General features: G+C 44.3%; 1 protein-coding gene across 1 annotated transcript in view; it reads left to right on the top strand.

Annotated features, from left to right (window-relative positions):
• itfg1 (integrin alpha FG-GAP repeat containing 1) overlaps window positions 1-19,561 on the top strand; it is a 126,182-nt gene that overhangs the window by 68,386 nt on the left and 38,235 nt on the right. Inside the window, exons 11-12 of the mRNA XM_053616775.1 lie at window positions 7,811-7,964; window positions 14,979-15,087. Of these exons, the coding sequence (XP_053472750.1) occupies window positions 7,811-7,964; window positions 14,979-15,087 (263 nt within the window). The remainder of the gene's footprint in view (window positions 1-7,810; window positions 7,965-14,978; window positions 15,088-19,561) is intronic.

Genomic DNA, 19,561 nt, shown 5'->3' with positions numbered 1-19,561 from the left:
GATTCAATACATGATGTTTTTTTTCGGGATGCAGACGATCAGGATGTCTAAAAATGTCACAGGGTCACATCTGACCAATCAGGTCACAGCTCAGGGAGTAAGTGAAAAGAACCAGAGTTTTTTCAGTCATAACACGGGTTATTTTAACCCTTTCATGCACAAATTATTTATACACATAGCCAGACTCCTAAATCTCCTTTTATTGGTTTTACTTAAAATCGTATAATATTGATAAATAAATGATGAAAATCTTGATTCTGTCCAATTATCAAATATTTAAAAAGCTGTCCAAATGTTCGTCCATAATTTAAAAAAAAAAAAAAGGAAAAAGCAGTAGTCCAAAATATGTAATGCTAAAGACAAACATTTTAGAAAATATTATTTCTGGACATAGAAAACTGGCAGTTTATCCAAACCTGGCCGTGCTCTCAGGGTGGGAGGGGCATGCCCTCTCCCCCCTGCCAATCAGAGCGACACTAGCTGATTGTAGGTTTCTGTGAGCTCGCGTATGCGGAAGAGGGCGGATAGCGCTTCCCTCGGAGTGTGTTACGTCCGTACAGGATTTCGCTGAGTTCTTTCGTTATGGTTGCGGCCAAAAAGCTCGATTTTGCTGCGGCTTTTTTCTAAATTTGCGATGCAATCTGCAGAGTATTTTTTAAAAATTGGTGAGGACGTCACTCGACGAATCTGCGGTAATTCTGTAAAATTGTACGCTCTTCTGAATATTGCGGCGTTTCCTTGATTTTGTGATTATTTCTGCGATCGCGACATGCTGGAGGAACTGACTAACGTTACTAGCTGTAAGAATTCTGCTCTAGTTGTGCAATTTAACACTTTTATTTCCTTTCAGTAGCTAATTGAATCAGATATGAGGTAGTACTCTGTGGTTGTCATAGTAACAGTGTTTGCTAACCAGTGATCCCGATTTAAGATCCCGAAGTTCTTGCAGCCTCGCGCCCCGCTTTTTAAAAAAAAAATTATTATATATAAATAGAGATTTGCATAAATAATACTGTTTGGCAATTTCCTACAGGAACTTCAAATAAATAAAGATGGACAGATCATGGCCACAACTCCTTCATCACTCACCCTGACCCTAACCCTGACCCTGACCCTAACCCTAACGCTTTACAGAATTTACTCAGGTGTGTATTATAATAATGAGACATCACTGTGATTAGTCGATTGTGAAAGGGTTTAAAAGGAGAGCCGGTATAGAGAGCTAAACAGGGCTGGAATGCAAGTGTGTGTGTGTGTGTGTGTGTGTGTGTGTGTGTGTGTGTGTGTGTGTGTCTGTTGAGTGACAAATTTGTCTGCCTTTGCAGAATAGAGGATGATAAAGCCATAGAGCACGTAGCAAGCTCCACATAACCCCGCCCTCCCCCGCGCACACACACACACTCATTTCCATTGTGTCGTCTCTCATCACATCTCTCTCGGAGTTTAAATTCTCAAAACAAACAGCTTTTGTGTGAAGAAAGACACCACACTGTGTGAGAAATTCTGTCCCTTTCTCTTTCTGTCTCTTTTTATACACATCATTCTCTCGCTCTCTCTCTCTCTCTCTCTGGCTTTTCAGCCGTTTCCTCTCCTCCTTCACATTGTTACTGATTTCATCCCTCCACTTTGTCCTCGTTCGCATTGCCTCTCCTCTGTTCTTCTTCAGATCCTCTTTCACACAGTAGCAGTAATTCGGCAGGAAAGCGGGTCGGTGTGAACGAACACCACGAACGCTGATCCACAACAATCCCAGGCACTTTTCCGGAGGCTCATGTGTGAACAGAACCTGGCTGATTCCTGGGAAACCCCCAAAGTCAACAAAGGCCAGGAGAAATGTCTGGAACCAAGAAGAAAGGCGAGAAAAGAGAAGTGTAAACACTAGCGCTGAACGTATGAAGACCTCCAGGGTTTCTCTGCATGTGAAACTTCAGGGCATGACACGAAGCATCACGAAGCTTGGAGATCTTAAAGCAGTAATTAAACTCTGAGAAACATGTGAGTCCAACACAGGGTGTACACACACACACACACACACACGTGTGTAATCTCGGAGCGGATCACGGAGAGGATCGGACGCGGCGGCGTGCGTGATTAAAACGGCGAATGCACTGAGAGATGATTAACACTGAGACACGGAGAGCGTCCATTAACCCTCTGAAGAACAGCAGAAGTGCAGTACAGTGAGATCGGATTAATCCTGCAGCTGTCTGAGGTTTCACTCCGTCACGACTCGGGGACGCTGTAGTGTGAGGACGGAGACCTGGTGGGAATCTTCTTTACAAAGAGATGACCGAGATGAAGGGATTACATAAAGACAGGGAGGGAGCAAGGGCATGGGAAGGAAGGAATAAGGGGGATGGAATTACGGGAAAGGAGAGGAGAAATTGGAAAAGGAAAATGGAAAAAGGAAGGAAGAAGAGAAATGGAAAGGAGGAAAAGGAAGGAAGAAGAGAATGAAAATAAAGGAAGAAAAATAAAAAATGAAAGAAGAGAAATGGAAATAAAGGAAGAAGAGACGTGAAAAACGGGAATGAAGAAGCGAGATGAAAATAATGGAATGAAGAAAAGAAACGAGAAGGAAGGAAGAAGGGAATGGAAATAGCAGAAAAAAGATAAATGGAAAAAAGAATGGAACATTTCACATAAACTTCTGCTCACACACACACACTTTTTATTAATCATGCCTTTTATTTGACACTTACAACGTCGCAGGTGTTTTGTCTTTGCCACTTACACACACATACACAAACACACACACACACACACACACACACACACACACACACACAGCTGGTGACCGCAGTGTGATTGCATATGTATGACGTGCAGCAGTTCACAGCGAGGGCGACGTTAATGAGCTCGTCTGCCCTTCTCTCTCACACTGAGAGGCTTCAACCTGCTGCGTGTGCGTGTGTGTGTGTGTGTGTGTGTGTGTGTGTGTGTATCCTGTACATCTTCATCATCCTCGTTAATATTGTTATCAGAGCAGCTCATCATATCCAGACCGTACCTCGGACCTGGGAAAGAGTTTTATGGAGACACTGTGTTACGTGTCTGATTAGTCCAATCTCAAGCGGAATTAAATGTCTCGTGTCTCCAGCGAGCACTCGTGATCAGATTTAGGAATCCGATCCCCGTGAGCCGTAGACTAGAGACCGTGTGCAGTAAACTATCGTCCTGTCGCATCATCCCTTACTAATATGGGGGGGGTCGGTGTAGCTGCTAATCGCTAGTACTAGCATTTAGTCTGTTTTTTATTGTTTTCTTCTTCTTGTTTCTTTACAATTTCCTTCCCTCCTTCTTTGATTAACGTTTACAGAGAACTTGATAATCTTTTTAATTCCTCCCATCCTTTCCTGTCTAGTTTCTTTAATGTTTTTGAGATCACTCTTTCTTTCTCTTTCGTTCTTTCTTTCAACTCTCGCTCTTTCTCCCTCGTTCTTAACGTGAATGTTTTAATGTTTCCTTTTCTTAAACTCCTCTGAAAACTTAAAACGTGTCTGAATTCCTTTTCTTTTTTTTCTTTCTTTCCTTCCTTTCTTCCTATTTCTTCCCCCATCCTTCCTTAATGACTTCCTTGCTCATGTCCTTTCTTCTAACCATCCTTTCTTCCTTATGTTCCTCATTTATTCCGGTCCAGTTCCTCTTCACTCTCTTTGTTAATTTTTCCTTCTTTTCTTTTCTTTTTAAATTTCCTGCTTCTGTATTTTCTTGCTTTTGTTCTTTCTGTCCCATTGTGTCCACAAATTAAATTGCAGGTCACATTTGTTCATTTCGTGTGTGTGTGTGTGTGTGTGTGTGTGTGTTTATATGCCTGCATTCACTCAGCTATCCAGCCTCACGCTGCCCTGTTGCTAGGCAATGCCAATCCACCTCGTGTTGGTGTGTTTAGCGAGTCTCGTCTCGTTCGTCGATCAGGATTAATGTGCAGCAAACGGCGCTCGCTCCATCGCAGCGTAGCGTCGACATCAATACGACTCGGGCAACAGGACGCAGATGCACAAACGCTCAGCTGTGTCATAGCTCTCCGGGACAAACCGCCGCACCGCTGCATCTATATTCCGCCCGTTTGGTCGCGCCGTTCTGTACGAGGAACTTCAGCAGGACGGAGCTTGAAGAACTCGACAGTAATCAGCCGTCAGTCTTAAAAATATATTTTTAAAAGGCCAGTAAAATGCAGTAGACTCACGATGGGACAGTGGTAGCTCAGTGGTTAAGACATTGGACTTCTGACCAGAAGGTCATGAGGTCAAATCCCAGCCGCCACTGCTGGGCCCTTGAGCGAGGCGTATAAATGAGATAAGTGTAAGGCCGTCTGCCAAATACCATAAATGTAAATGTAAAATAACAACACGATAAGGACCGAGTGAGTCGTACTGGAACCGAGTACCCGTGCTGAATTGGGTTCCCTTTCTTACCGATCAACAACATGTGGGCGGAGCTAGAAATATAAATCGAGTACTGTTGCTTTAGCTTATGTAGATATTTGTAGCTCTAAGCATTGGTACAGTATAGACACGTCGAACTCGACACCAAATGTGGTTAATTAGGAGCATTCATGTCCCCCGCGTCCTTTCCCCTTCAGTGAATCGGCTGATCTGTGGAGTGAAGTTTATCGGCGTTTGGGCTGAGCGCTGATTTAGAACAGAAAAGGGGTTAAACATCATTAATGCAACATACTGATAACGTCTCTGATTAGATCGGCTTTTCTACCGGACAATACGGGACAGTGAGCTTCAGTAGTGTAGACTGTCTCTCTCTCTCTCTCGTGCACGCACACACACACACACACACACACACACACACTGCAGCACTGAGACACTGTGAGGTTGATAGTTTAGTGCTGTGCGGCGAGTGTACGGGGTGTTCAGAGTGTTTATAGTGAAACTCTGAAGCAGCAGTTTGTCTCTGTGTGTAAATTACAGTTGAACCGGTGTGACTCTGATTTAGTCTTTTGGGTTTAAGGTGAAGTTAAACTGCATGAGAACTTTATTCTACATCCACAGTAACGAGGGAAGTGAGGAAGAAGGATGGGAAAGGAAGGAAGGAACTAAGCTAAAAAGTAATATAAAAAAAGAAGGAAGGAATAGAAGAGGAAGGAAGGAAGGACAGAGGGAAGAAAGGAAAGTAAAAAAGGAAAGAAGGAAAAGAAAAGGAAGGAAGATAAAGAAAGAAGTTTGAAGTGTGTGTGTATGAGTGTGTGAGAGTTTGAAGCGTGTGTGAGAGTGTGTGTGTGTGTGAGAGAGTGTGTGTGTGAGAGCATCAGGGATTCAGTGAAGTTTCAGCCATCGAAAATGTAATTTTGGGGTTTTTGGACAAACGAAAAAAAAGGCAGAAAATATGAGCCAAAATGTATGCGGCCCTGCCCAGCCCCGCCCCTCAGTGCTCAGGTTTCACTTTGATCTAACCGGCGGTTATCATGGCACTACCCCGCAAAGGGCGATCATGTCAGTGGTTTGGAAATACTTCAAAGTTTCTGATAAGGACATCAGATTTGCCAGCTGCAGTGTGTGTTCAGCAGGATGGGGGATGGGGGTATGAGACGGGGGTATGAGAGGAGGGGTGGGTATGAGACGGGGGTATGAGACTGGGGGTATGAGACGGGGAGTATGAGACGGGGGTATGAGAGGAGGGGTGGGTATGGGACGGGGGGTATGAGACGGGGGTATGAGAGGAGGGGTGGGTATGAGACGGGGGTATGAGAGGAGGGGTGGGTATGAGACGGGGGGGTATGGGACGGGGGGTATGAGACGGGGGTGAGAGAGGAGGGGTGGGTATGAGACGGGGGGTACGAGATGGGGGTATGAGAGGAGGGGTGGGTATGAGACGGGGGTATGAGAGGAGGGGTGGGTATGAGACGGGGGTATGAGACGGGGGTATGAGACGTGGGTATGAGACGTGGGTATGAGACATGGGGTATGAGACATGGGGTATGAGACGTGGGTATGAGACACGGGGTATGAGACACGGGGTATGAGACTGGGGGTATGAGACTGTGGGTATGAGAGGAGGGGTGGGTATGAGACGTGGGTATGAGACACGGGGTATGAGACACGGGGTATGAGACACGGGGTATGAGACTGGGGGTATGAGACTGTGGGTATGAGAGGAGGGGTGGGTATGAGACGTGGGTATGAGACATGGGGTATGAGACGTGGGTATGAGACACGGGGTATGAGACATGGGGTATGAGACTGGGGGTATGAGACGTGGGTACAGTGCCGAAGCACTTCTCCAGGACAGGTTTGATACACCACCTGAAAGTGTGTTAGCAGGATGCTAGTCTTATCATATCATAATAGTTACCGTTACATTATTTGGATAAAAATCTGTTCAGTTTGATCGTTACAGAACTGAATGAAGAATCATGTATTTAATAGTGTTTTTGTTTTGGTGTGTTAATGTCAATAAAAGTCTGATTATTTGCTTTCTTTGTAGTTTTTCAATTCAGATTCATTAAATAGTCTAATATTAATACAATTATACGATAAAATCATTTTCGGTTTTCGGCCAAGAGCGTCCTGAATTTTCGGTTTCGCATCACTGGTGTGTATACATTAGTATTTGTGACGGTGTGAGCGATGCTCGACTTTCTGTAGTTTCCATCTGCGTGTTGAGCCTAGCAATAAAGCAGCCTGACACTCCCCTTCTCTCTCTTACACACACACACACACACACACACACACACACACACACACAGAGCGATCTTATAGTATAGAGCTCTGCGTTACTGTAGCTGTGTGTATGTATACATTCATGTTTTCCCTTCTGCATTCCGCGTCAGGGTCAGTGTCCTTGTGTTTCTGTTACAGCACAGGCATCAAGTATAGAGAGAGAGAGAGAGAGAGAGAGAGAGAAAATGAGTGACAGACAGGCCGAGAAAGAGAGAGACAGAAAGTGACAACCAGAAAAAGAGAGAGAGACTGTGTGAGAGAGCGATGGGCAGATGGAGAGAGAGATCGTGAGAAAGAAAGAGGCATATAGACGGAGAACGAAAAAGAGACAGACAGACCGGCAGTGTCTGTCCCAGAGAGAGAGAGAGAGAGAGAGAGAAGGAAAGAACATGAGCAGATCTGTGAATTTCTTCCAGCTGGTCAGTCACACTCCAGAACCTGATATGTTGAAGATACGAATGAAAACAAGCTCACGGTGATGAACTGAATGTTTCTCCTCCTCGGATATCATGTTCTCGCTCTGGAACATCTCACCTTCACCACAGCTCCGTTATAAATGCCTGGATCTATGAATATTCATGAATATGCTAATTAGAAATTATAGAGTAACATTAGAGAATTTCTAATCTAGCTACACTGAAATTTGTCAGAGATGGACACGAGTGCAACAAAATACAGAATAAAATCAAATAAAATACAGAATAAAATAAAACAGAGTCTTCTTCATTTTCATCTTCTCATAATTTGCATATCAGATGTGATTGGTTGAGAGCTGTGTTTTGTTTTTTGTTTTTTTTACTTCTACAGTAAATAGACATTTTGCTGAAATGTTTTTAATCATCATTACAAATTAGTTGATGAATGGCATGAAATAAATTAAGTGTAAGAATAGAATAGAAGACTGGGAATTACATGTTAAATCAAATAGAATTAAACAACGACAACTTGAAAATGAATCTCGAATTTAATCGCACGTCGCCCGAGCTGCTTGCGTTCCACGTGACTTTGTTGTGTGAAGAAATAAAAACAGTAATATAAGTTTCGAGGGAAGCAGAAGACAGGCATTCTACGTCTTTTATTAAACGTGTCTCTCTCTCTCTCTCTCTCTCTCTGTCTCTCTCTCTCTCTCTCTGCAGTGCTCAGCAGCAGGCGTTTCTTCTGGAGAACGTGGCGTGTAACAACGTGAGCTGTAGAGACGTAGGACGTATGTTCCACGTGCACTGGGACCAGTCGGACCTGAACGCCATCCCCAGAGCCGCCGTGGCCACGTTCTTCGACATCTACGAGGACGTGAGTCTTTTTCTCTTTCCTTTTCTCTTAAGAGTGATTTCCTGAAGATGTATTTGGCTGCAGAATTATTGGCACCCGTCATTAAATTGAGTAAAAGTGAATAAACAGATGTCAACACATTATTGTGCGTTCTTGTTTCGGTACTACGTCCCTAGCGTAAGGTGCGGTACGTACGAGCTGACTGGAGATCAGGATCAGGAATCGCTGATTGGATGATTTTCTTGACTGCCAGAAAAGGCGGTGTATCTGTGGCGTTAAGCTCCTTAATAACCTGCTGTCTGAATTCCGAGCAGAGCGACTCTGGCTCTGATGCGTCTCGGCTCCCCTCGTCCACGCTTGTCAAAAGCTGTCCACGCTTGAAATGTCTTCGTTCACAAATCATGAACGGGGGTCGGAATACAGAAAAGAAACGGCGTGTTGTTTATCAGAACGACTTCACTATACAGGAGTTTAATAAGTATCTCCGCTGCCGTTCACCACAGACCACATGCACGTGTAGTTTTATTTCAATTTTATAATGAAAGCCAAAGCCATGAGCGACACGATCATTAAACCACGTTACTTCGGGGATACGAAAGGACGATGATGTGAGCCTAAAACTTGCGCCGTGTCACCACAAAAAAGGTAGAGAAATGAAATGAGTAAGTGCTGATAACTACATATAAACTTGTAGCAATGATTTTGTACGCCTCTGAAAGCAGGTGTAGATTAGCACAATGCAGGCAGGTTACCTGAGAAGCAGTGTTGCTAGGTCCAGAATTTGGGACGGCTCTGTACAGCAGTTGACGTTCCCACCGTTTTACAGCAGCGTCAGTTTGCGTTATTAGCTACCGCCTCAGTAACGTTTTGCGGCCACGTCGGATCTCGTTTTGTGCTGCGCCTCGTCGTGTACGTTTTTACGTCACTTAAAGACGATCAGAACCTTTTAAAATCCCTTAATATTCTTAAGCCCTGAAAGATCCGTCTACAGCCAAGCCGTAACCTTCTGGCGGAGGCGAACAAGTTTTGAGCTGAAATATGTGCGTACTTAGGAGAAGATTTTAATCTTAACAAGAGCCCCGAACAGCTTCGGTGCATCGGCGATTCACCAGCAGTGTGTTCCGGAGGTTGTTTCCTGTATGCAGGCAGTCGGTACTCTTTCTCTTAGTCTCTCTCACGGATAATGAGCAGTGTGAGAGTCGATGCCCCGATCATGCAGAGAGCAGCGAAGCACGCTGGGTAATTTGCAGTGAAAGTGGAGGTGTCTCTGGTGGTCAGTGCTGTATCACAGCTGTAATTGTCCTTCCCTGGTGTGTGGCCCAGGATCGGTCCTTCCCTCATGACTCTAACAAGGCAAACTGATGTTCGGTCCACGCCTCACCTGAGACCAGTGGGTAACCTCTTGCCTTCCACGTTCACGCTCAGTGCTTTGGCTGTGTACCGAATCCACCTGAGCACTTCAGGTCTTAGTGACTGGGTTCATCCCAGCAAGCTGATGTTTTTGTTTAACTGTGTTTTTTAAATTCCTGACCAAATCTAACTTAATTTCATTAACCAAAAGGAAATCGTTTGTTTTATTGTTGTTTTTTTAAGAGATAAATAACTTTTTTTTAATTAAAAAAGGATTCCCCCCCCTATAGGAACCAGCCAAATGTCCCCACAAGGTCAAATCTGTCAGATATAAAAACATACCCACACACACACACACACACACACACCAGTAAGAGTTATTACCTATGTGTAGTTGTAGTCTTTATGGTAGGACAGTAATCTATACCTTACCCTGTTTAGTAAAGACATTTGGAGGACATTTTGCTGAGACAGACATGAGTTAAGACTGGTTTGAAAAGGAGAAGATGTGATTGAAAACACGCTGAGCTAACATGTGCTACTCGTCCCACGCTACATGATGTTAGTGCTGAATGTTACTGCGAGGTTGAAGTGGTGCTGCATCTTTAAGCCATGTTTAAAAACATAGATCATCCATAGCGCTAGCCCGTTCTGCTTGTTTCTCAATCCGGCATACAAATCCGTCTAAATTTCAAACGGTTTCTGGCTCACGCTCATCATTTGGAGAAGAGGGGAGAAAACACAGAGGGCAAGAAAAGTGCGTGAGGCTGTACCGTCTCGACAAACTAACGGCGAGTCAGAGAGCTACGGCGCCATGACGACCGATTCCAGGGTTAATTTGAAGTTGGAGAGAAACAGTGTCGAGTCCGTTTGAATCGAACCCCGGTGTGTGCGTTTTCCTATTTGGTGCGGTTCGGTTGTGCGGGTGAGAACACGGCCATCTGACTTGTTGTTTCGGTGAGTTGTGGTGGTCTCGATACGATTAAATCGCACTCTAGCGCAGTTCGATTGCAGTGACGAGGCTATTCAGTACTGAATCGACCTAAATACAGGAAGTGAATCAAAAATGCTGTGTATTTTTAAGCTGAAGAGTTAAGAACGATCTGCGTCACTGCTGAATTTGAGTGAACTTTAAGGCATCGAATTCAAGCTATATTGCTTACACGAGCTCTTGTCATAGGAAAAGCAGTTTCTCCACTGATCCTGTAGGTGGCTTTATGGTGATGTTGATGATAAACATCTCTGCTCAAGGGTTGTATGATTGGATGGTTACCTCACTGTTGACTTTCTTCAAAATACAGATTAAAATGCATTTCTGTGTTTGTTTGTTTTTAGGCTCAGCACTTTCCTTCCTCTTCTTTCTAAAGTCCTTTCCAGATTGGATTAGTTTTACATGTGGACATGGGGTAATGTAATTATTAACAGAGTTCCTCTAGGATTTTAGTCCTGTCCGAATCTGTTACGTCAGTAAATGTCAGGGACGGTGCGTGCACCTGCCTTGATAGATCACACCATATTTTACCTTCTGTAAAATGATCACTAGAAACAACTCCACGTAATATATATTCACCGATCAGCCATATCATTAAAACCACCTGCCTAATATCGTGTAGGTCCGCCTCTCCTTGTGCTGCCAAAACAGCTCTGACCCGTCGAGGCATGGACTCCACAAGACCTCTGAAGGTGTGCTGTGGGATCTGGCACCAAGACTTTAGCAGTAGATCTTTTATGACCTGTAAGTTGTGAGCTGGGACCTCCATGGATCGGACTTGTTTGTCCAGAACATCCCATAGACGATCGATCGGATTGAGATCTGGGAAATTTGGAGGCCGAGTCAACTCTTTGTCATGTTCCTCAAACCGTTCCTGAACAATTATTGCAGTGTGTCAGGGAGCATTATCCTGCTGAAAGAGGCCACTGATGTTAGGGAACACTGTTACCATGAAGGGGTGTACTTGGTCTGCAATAATGTTTAGGTAGGTGGTACGTGTCAAAATAACATCCACATTAAAGCCAGGACCCAAGGTTTCCCAGCAGAACATTGCCCAGAGCATCACACTGCCTCCGCTGGCTAGCCTTCTTCCCATAGTGCATCCTGGTGCCATCTCTTATCCAGGTAAGCAACACAAATGCACCTGGCCATTCTCATGAGTTAAAAAAATCTGATTCATCAGACAAGGCCACCTTCTTCCATTGCTCAGTGATCAGGCTCTGATGCTCAAATGCCCATTGTCGGTGTTTCGGTGGTGTACAGGGGGTCAGCATGGGCGCTCTGACCGGTCTGCAGCAAGCTGTGATGCTCTGTGTGTTCTGAATCCTTTCTATCAGACCCAGCGTTAACTTTTTCAGCAGTTTGTGTTTGAGTAGCTCTTCTGTGGGATCGGACCAGACGGGCTAGCCTTCGTTGTCCTTTGTCAAATTCGCTCAGATCCTTACGTTTACCCAGATTTCCTGCTTCCAACACATCATCTTCGAGAACTGACTGTTCACTTCCTGTCTAATATATCCCGCCCCTTGACACGTGCCTCTGTAACGAGATAATCTGTGTAATTCACTTCACCACTCAGTGTTTTTAATGTTAAGGCTGATCAGTATATATGCCATCTGAACTGACATGTTTGCAAAGATTGGCGTTATCATGTGGGGAAAGAGGCTGTGCGGTAAAGAGACACTACGTGAAGTGCTGCAGTACGCATGGGATTGTTAGCATGACAACCATGTGTACATCATGAAGACAATCCCATCTCGGTCATTTATACCATTCAAATCAATGCTCATTAATACAGATATCCGTCCTAAAAAAAAGTAGAACTAGTAGTATTTTCACATTAGGTTATCATAGTGAAATTCTGAACTTGTAAGACCCCTTACTCTGCTCACCTGCTCATAAACATGAGGTTTAAACATAAAACCCTTCACCAAATGTAGAGCTCTTTTTGAATGTGATCGCAATTAATTTGCGCTCGACACTGCAGTCCATAAAGTCTAGAAAGGAAACATCTGGAGGATGATGTTCGTGTACTAAGTACATACAGAAAGCCGTCCACATGTACCGCTTCTGATTCAAGGAAGTGTGTGTGTGTGTGTGTGTGTGTGTGTGTGTGTGTGTGTGTCATTTTTTTCTTTTATCTATTTTAATTGTCCTTGGCTGGTAGTTGGAGACACCGGCATTGTGATTAATCACAGACCCGTCAAAATGTCCTCCTGTCTCTCTCAGTTCAGTTCACCTCATTTCACTAACTTTATTACTCTGACCAGATTAAATTACAGCATTGCCGTGGTTTCAATCAATATATAGCATGTAGTATTCAACACAAATCATTTCAATCTTTCTACTGAAAACACAATCATAATTTCTAGTAATGAAAACGTGTGTGTGTGTGTAGAGCTGAGTGAATGTTACTGTGTGATGTGTGAAACAATGTGATGTATGAAACATCCATTTAAAGGAGCCAACGATTTAATAGACGCCAGAAATTACAGGTTAGTGTTTATACAAGTGTGTGTATGTGTGTGTGTGTGTGTGTGTGTGTGTGTGTGTGTGTGTGTGTCTGCCTGCACGCACAAGCAAGTGGTCATGACCCCAATCATCTTGTATCACAGAGGGACAAACAGCGTCCCTGCCTGTGTCCTCTGCTGGGTTTGTGTCTAACGCTGTTTCTGCTTTCACTGCATTCAGATCAGCATTTGGATCTGATCCTAATCCCAAATCTGATCAATCATAAACCAAAATCTGGTCAATCCTAATTCTAATGTCTGATCAATCGTAAACCCAAATCTGATCAATTCTAATGGCTGATCAAATCTATCCCTGATTATAGTCTCAAATTTGACCCTGATCCTAATCCCAACTCTGACCAATTCTAATGTCAAATCTAACTGATCCTAATCCTAAATCTGACCCTAAGATTAACACCATATCTAACTCTGATCTTGATCATAACTTCAGTACGGACTCTGATTTTAATCCCAAATCTGACCATGATCCTGATCCTAAACCCAATCCTGTTCATGATCTATTAATCCAGGTCTCCATCCTGGTCCTGATTCTAATCCTAATCCCGACTTTGATCCATATTCTCATCCTGATCCCAATAGTAATACTCATCCTGATCGTAGTGAGATCAACTCGCTCTGGTCCGAACAGCCTTATCTCCTTATTGCAGAATAAGGCAATCCTTATTCTGAGCCTAATCTTGATCCTCATCTTCCCCCTAAACCTGAGTACGAGCCTTGCCTTGATCCTAATTCTGATTTTAATCCATATCCCGATCCTGGCCATTATCCTGATCTGAATCCTGACCATGAACATAATCCTGGGTTTTATAAGTCTCTTAGAGTAGAAAATCTGTCTACTCTGCTCAAAAACTCTATTATTTAACGTTAGAACTGTAAGGAACATTAATCTGCACTATACAAACACAGTTTTTCTTTCATGTTATTTCTGCTGTAAACACTTTCACGGGTGAACAGACATTTTTATGCCTATTAATTATATTAACACGCAATAGTTAAAAGAATATTAACACTGGACAAGCATAAAACGTGTATACGGAGACCCTTAGTAGGCGGAGCTAACCGACAAACATCAGCTCAGCACGGCCGCTAATTTAAACCTGATACTGTCATCAAACACGTGAGGAATTTCTATTCATATTTCATTCGGCTTGATTCGCCTCATCGCTGAAAGTGCCTCTTCTCTGAGCTGAGAGTCATTTCAGTCAGAATATTTTTATCACAGTTTTAGTGGAAATCGGAGCGGTTTGGTGAACACGAGTCTTTATTCTTCTTCGTGACTTCTAATTGTAATTCACATTAATGTAGAATCAGGGCTGTGCAGAACCACAAACACACCATCCATCCATCTCCAGTACCGATTATCCTACACAGAGTCGCAGGAAGCCTGGAGCCTATCCCAGGGGACTCGGGGCAGGAGACAGGGACACATCACAGGGAACGTTCACATACTATGGACAATTTAGAAATGCCAAGCAGCCTACAACACATGTGTTTGGACTGGGAGGAAACCGGAATACGCAGAGGAAACCCCGAAGCACGGGGAGAACAAGCAGGCTCCGTGCACGCAGGGCGGAGGCGGGATTCGAACGAGCCAAAAGTGCTAACCTTTAAGCCAGCATGCCCCCCTCCCCACACACACACACATTACACCATTTTCTTGTTTACTTCTTCAGCTGTTTGCCGCACGGCCCCTGGCTGCATTAATGTGAGGGTGGGGGTGGGTGGGTGGGTGGCGGGGTTTACGCAGTCGCCTACAAACACACACTTTACTGCCATAAGGACTGCAGACTGAACTCCTGTCTAAATGTAAATGTGTAAATGTTTGGTCTTGGATCATATTATTATTTTTTATAAAGGCAGCCCAACTGACAGCAAAGGAGTGTATTTTGTGTGTGTGTGTGTGTGTGTGTGTGTGTGTGTGTGTGTGTGTAATGAAACCTTTGATGGCTGATGTGGACTTTCTTCTGGTGATTTTCTTTTATCTGCAAAGACATTTTTTCATTTTTTGGTGACACCTTCATGGTAGAGTGTGCAGCATTAGTGTAACACACACACACACACACACACACAGCTTTGATCTGATGGCCGGTAATGGCTCTGCAGAGTGCATTAACAATGAAGAGGCTGGCACAGTGTGGGAAACTGAATTGTTTTCCTTGTTTGTAGGGAATTTTGGACATGATCGTGCTGAGCCGGACGGAGGGGAAGAAGGATCTCACCATCCACGCGTTGAAGAACAACTTCGAGGCTGACGCTTATTTTGTCAAAGTGATTGGTGAGTGAAGCGTACGAGAGCACTATGATAACTGTCCACCATCTTCTTCTGCACCTGCAGCAGGTTATCTGATGATATATGCCATGATTTTTCTCCCCCAGTTACATCCTCAGTCCATAATGAGAATCAGTCTGTTCTGCGCTGCTGAATTTCAAAAGTGTCAACAGTTTGGACAGAAAGTCCTAGTTTGATGACGTCCGCACGTTGTTTTTTTTTTTATATATGCGCACACGCCTTTAATAATTCAGGGTTTGAGAGGACATACCGTAAGTACAGGAAGTAGCCATTAGAAAAAGCCGGCGATGGAGCTCGTCGGTTGAGGACCACGAGCACAGGATGATCACGAAGAAAAATATCACCGCTCGTTTACCGTCACGCCTTTAACGAAGGAAAGGAAAGCGTTTTCTTGTGTAATTATTTATCATCAGTCATTCCATCCAACTTCTGTCTCCACGTTCACTTCCTCCAGCTAACTCGGACGGTTCGTGTCCTCCTGTCTTGTTGCTGTGATGGAGGGATAAAAAATGGAACGTGACCCCGCGGTGCCAGTGTTTGTCGAACCCGTCGTACCGGAGCTGTCAGGGTGCTCTCTCTCTCTCTCTTTCAATCTCTCTCTCTCATGCTCGCTCTCTGTTGGTCGGCGTGGAAACCGAGGCACCGGTGAACCTGACATTTGGAGAGCTGACATTTGCAAAGAGGGACGTGTCTCGTAAAAAGCCGCCTTAACGCCATTTAATCCTGTCGACAGTGCTTTTATTATAGCAGAACACACATACACGTATATACACACACACACCTGTCACTGGCTCACTTTCCCTGGACTCGACCCAAATACAGAAAAGAGTGTGTGTGTGTGTGTGTGTGTGTGTGTGTGTGTGAGAGCGAGAGAGAGAGAGAGAGAGAGAGAGAGAGAGAGAGAGCTCTCACCACATATGACATTTGGTGCTTTCTAGCTGGAAAGGATGTAATACCGACATATACACCATTTCCCTCCCACTCTCTCTCGCTCTCTCTACATGTCTCTCGCCCTCCTACCCTCATCCTATCCCTCTCTACCTCCCTCCGTCTCTCATTTCCTCCTTCCTTCCTCCTCTCTTTCTGGGATAATGAGCAGTGTGAGAGCGTTACCAGTCGATGCTGTGATCGTGCGCAGAGGACAGAAAGCAGTGAAGCAGTCTGGGTAATTGGCTGTGAATTGCAAACTGCTCCTGGGCTGCCAGTACCCTAAAACACCCCTTCTCTCTCTCTCTCACACACACACACACACACACACACACACACACACACACACACACACAACTCGCACCACCATCACCACCCCATGCTGTTACACACTGACTGTCAAACAATATGTGTGTATGAGTTAAGAAAGAATGAAGAAGACATTTGCCCATGCTGGAGTGTATAAATAGCGGAAAGGTTGGGAGTTTCTGGCCACGCTGTGAACGCTAAGCCTTCATTCTGCTCAACTCATTAATCCAACATATTCACACACACACACACACACACACACACACACACACACACACAGCATGAACCAGGCTTTCCATTCCCCCTAACTCTCCACTAATGGCTTCCCCTTTTGGGAGTTGATGCGAGAGCTGCAGATGTGTGGACTGGAGGAAACGACTCTGAAGTGTAAAACTTCCTGTATGGATAAAGAGAAGTGTGTGTACGACATCTAACCGTACTCGTCCTGATGCTCCGTCACGTTTTACACCACGGAGTTTGACCCCAGAGGAATTGCAGTTATTGCTGTGTGTTGCAGTAATATAAATCAGCGGTGTCAAACTCGATCACGTCCCGGGACACATGGGCAATTCTGAGCGCTCTCAAAGGGCCATAAAGTGCAATGTACTGAAGTGTATCTGCATGAGTTACATCAATATCCTCTCCTCTTAAACCGAAACGTAGCACATTTCTGTACGCACTATTAGGCAATAACAGTTATTATACAGATTTTCTGTGTGAAGAAGAAACCGTCTTCGCAGGTCATGTACTCGCTGAGGTTTCGTAATTGACGCGCGTGAGCACCACCAGTGCTCCTGTCCTGCAGGTGGCACTATTAAAATTTCATGACAATTTCCACAACTACAGGATTACTGATTACTGCTTGAAGTGAATCGACTTTGGCATGCCTAATGTGTAGCAATCAATTACAGGCTTATTCGCGCATGGTGTTCGTGCGAGTGCCATCTTTCTTGGAAACCAGCCGAACGTCGTTGCCGTATGAAGGCCTTGACACGTTCTTCCTCTGAGACGCCCGAAGCCACCGCGTCTTTTCGTTCTGCTGCTCAAGCAACATCACAGGGGGGATAAACACTCGGAGGAAAGGTCTATCTGGCCCATATTGGCCTGTGTTGCTTTGACTGACAGGAGCGATAGTAACGCCATCCTTTCCACCACATAGAACAAGGCCAAATTTGCTCTTTCAGGCTCCCAACCATCCTGGCATCGTCAGGATTCAAGCTCGTGAGCTCCTAAAGATAGTACCACTTTAGGTACTTTACTCTATAGCTAGCAAAAACCATTTGATATTTTTCTGTGCTGCTGCTGCTGCATCTAAAACCCATTTTTAATTCTCCAAATTTGCTAAAATGCATCCTCAGGACTGGTACAAACAAATCACATAAGCATATCTCTGCTAAGATCCTGAGTGTCCTACCATTCTGTTCTTCACATTTTCATCTTTACTAGGTGACGGTGTTTTTGTTTGTTCTCGACTTGGCATTGACTATTATCAGACTCTAAAACTTCCGTTATGTAAAAAATTACATTCTGGCTAGCGCTCTGCTACGAGCCATTTCAGTATTATTTTTCCACGGGGTCAGAAGGTCACGTTTAACACTTGGGATATAAATGATTTCCTGCCTGTCACTCTTAGAAGCAAGCAGAGAAACCTGTCAGAAATGCTTGAAGCTGTCGAGTCTGTAGCTGTCAAGTTTGCTTGCATCTAGCTACAATAGACTCTCAATTCTAGTGCAAAACTAAAAGCAGGTGTTTTTTTTGGTTTTTTTGGCTGACCTTTGGAAATGTTTATTTCATTTTCACCACATGCTTTTAGAGTTTTCAGCACTTCTCGGTCGCAAACTCGGCGCACTTTAGCTCATGAAGGCTGATTTGAGTCAGACGCTGTAGATCAGAGAAACAAACTGCAGTGCAGGAAAGTGGACGTGATGGATGTGGTGGAACACTGAGCGAGCGGAACGGCGAAGTCGACAAGGCTGAATTAGGGAGTCCAGATGAATACGACGATACTGATGACTCAACAGTGTGGCAGTTTAAAACCTGTAGTCCAGCCTGTGTTTCTCTGGACCTGTGCGTTTGTCCTTAGTAGCAGATCTGCCGTTGTTCCCAATCTTCTGGCCGTTTGTATGAAACAAACGAAGCAGAAATAAAGCAAGGCTGCATTTGCATGCATCACTGTTTACATCTATAAGGTGCAGCTCGTGGTAATTTTCTGACAGCTCCGAGTTCATAACCTGTGAATCATTGTCGAGGTTCTGCCTGTTGTCTAGTGCATTTCTAATCTTTTCTCAGTATACGTTTAAAGAAAATATTGCTTTTCTTTGTCCTTTTTTTCTGCTATCCACATAAAAGATTAATGCCTATGTGTTAACTTGCTCAATTGTTAGCCTCGGCCACTAGCTATCTGTATTTCCCAGTTGCCTAGCAACAGTGTGTGGGGGGGGTTTGAGGGTATTGTATGTTTGTCTTTACATGTCAAAATCACACCAGTTCTCAACGTGTGAGCGGGACGTGGCTGCTCAATCTGTCTTTTGTTCATGCCTGCATTGCGATCTCATATGACCACACACATTCAGAACACCACACACACACACACACACACACCTCTTCCTATAGTCCGTGTGAAAGCATCAGTCCATTTCGTTTGCCCAGTGCAATTTTAGTTGATCTCTGTCAGAAACTTGCTCCACGTCTGGAGAGGTGGGGGTGGGGAGAGGGGGGAGAGCAATCGCATCCCCCGTGAACTCGAATCATTTCCACTGCAGGGTTTTTAGCCACAGGCAAATTTCAACAAGAAACTGGCGTCAAATCTGTCAATACGACATGTGTCTTATGTGCATTCATACTGCTCATGCCCGATAACATCACATTTCTGAATACCGCCGTGGAACATTACAGGTTTTCCAAGTGAAAGTGGAGCAAAATATTTACATGGAACCATAAATTCATCCTTTTAAAGGGAAATCTTTACCATATATGGTAATATGTAAATGCACGACTTGTGTAAATGTGCACAAGCAGAGCAAATTACAACGTGCAGGATTTATCAACGTCCTGTGCGTACTGTGCAACTGCTGAGGGTGGGCGATATGACAAACGTATCGTATCGTATCATGACATTACAACGATACACGATGTATAGGTGTCCTAACAAACCGCCAGCAGGACAGAATTGTTCTACACTACACTAAATCTACACTCCGTTTTATTTAAAGTGCATGCTCGG

Source organism: Ictalurus furcatus, chromosome 27 (assembly GCF_023375685.1).
Source record: "Ictalurus furcatus strain D&B chromosome 27, Billie_1.0, whole genome shotgun sequence".
Lineage (NCBI taxonomy): Eukaryota > Metazoa > Chordata > Actinopteri > Siluriformes > Ictaluridae > Ictalurus > Ictalurus furcatus.
The sequence above is the reverse complement of the archived record's forward strand: the minus strand, read 5'-3'. Positions and strand labels throughout refer to the sequence as shown.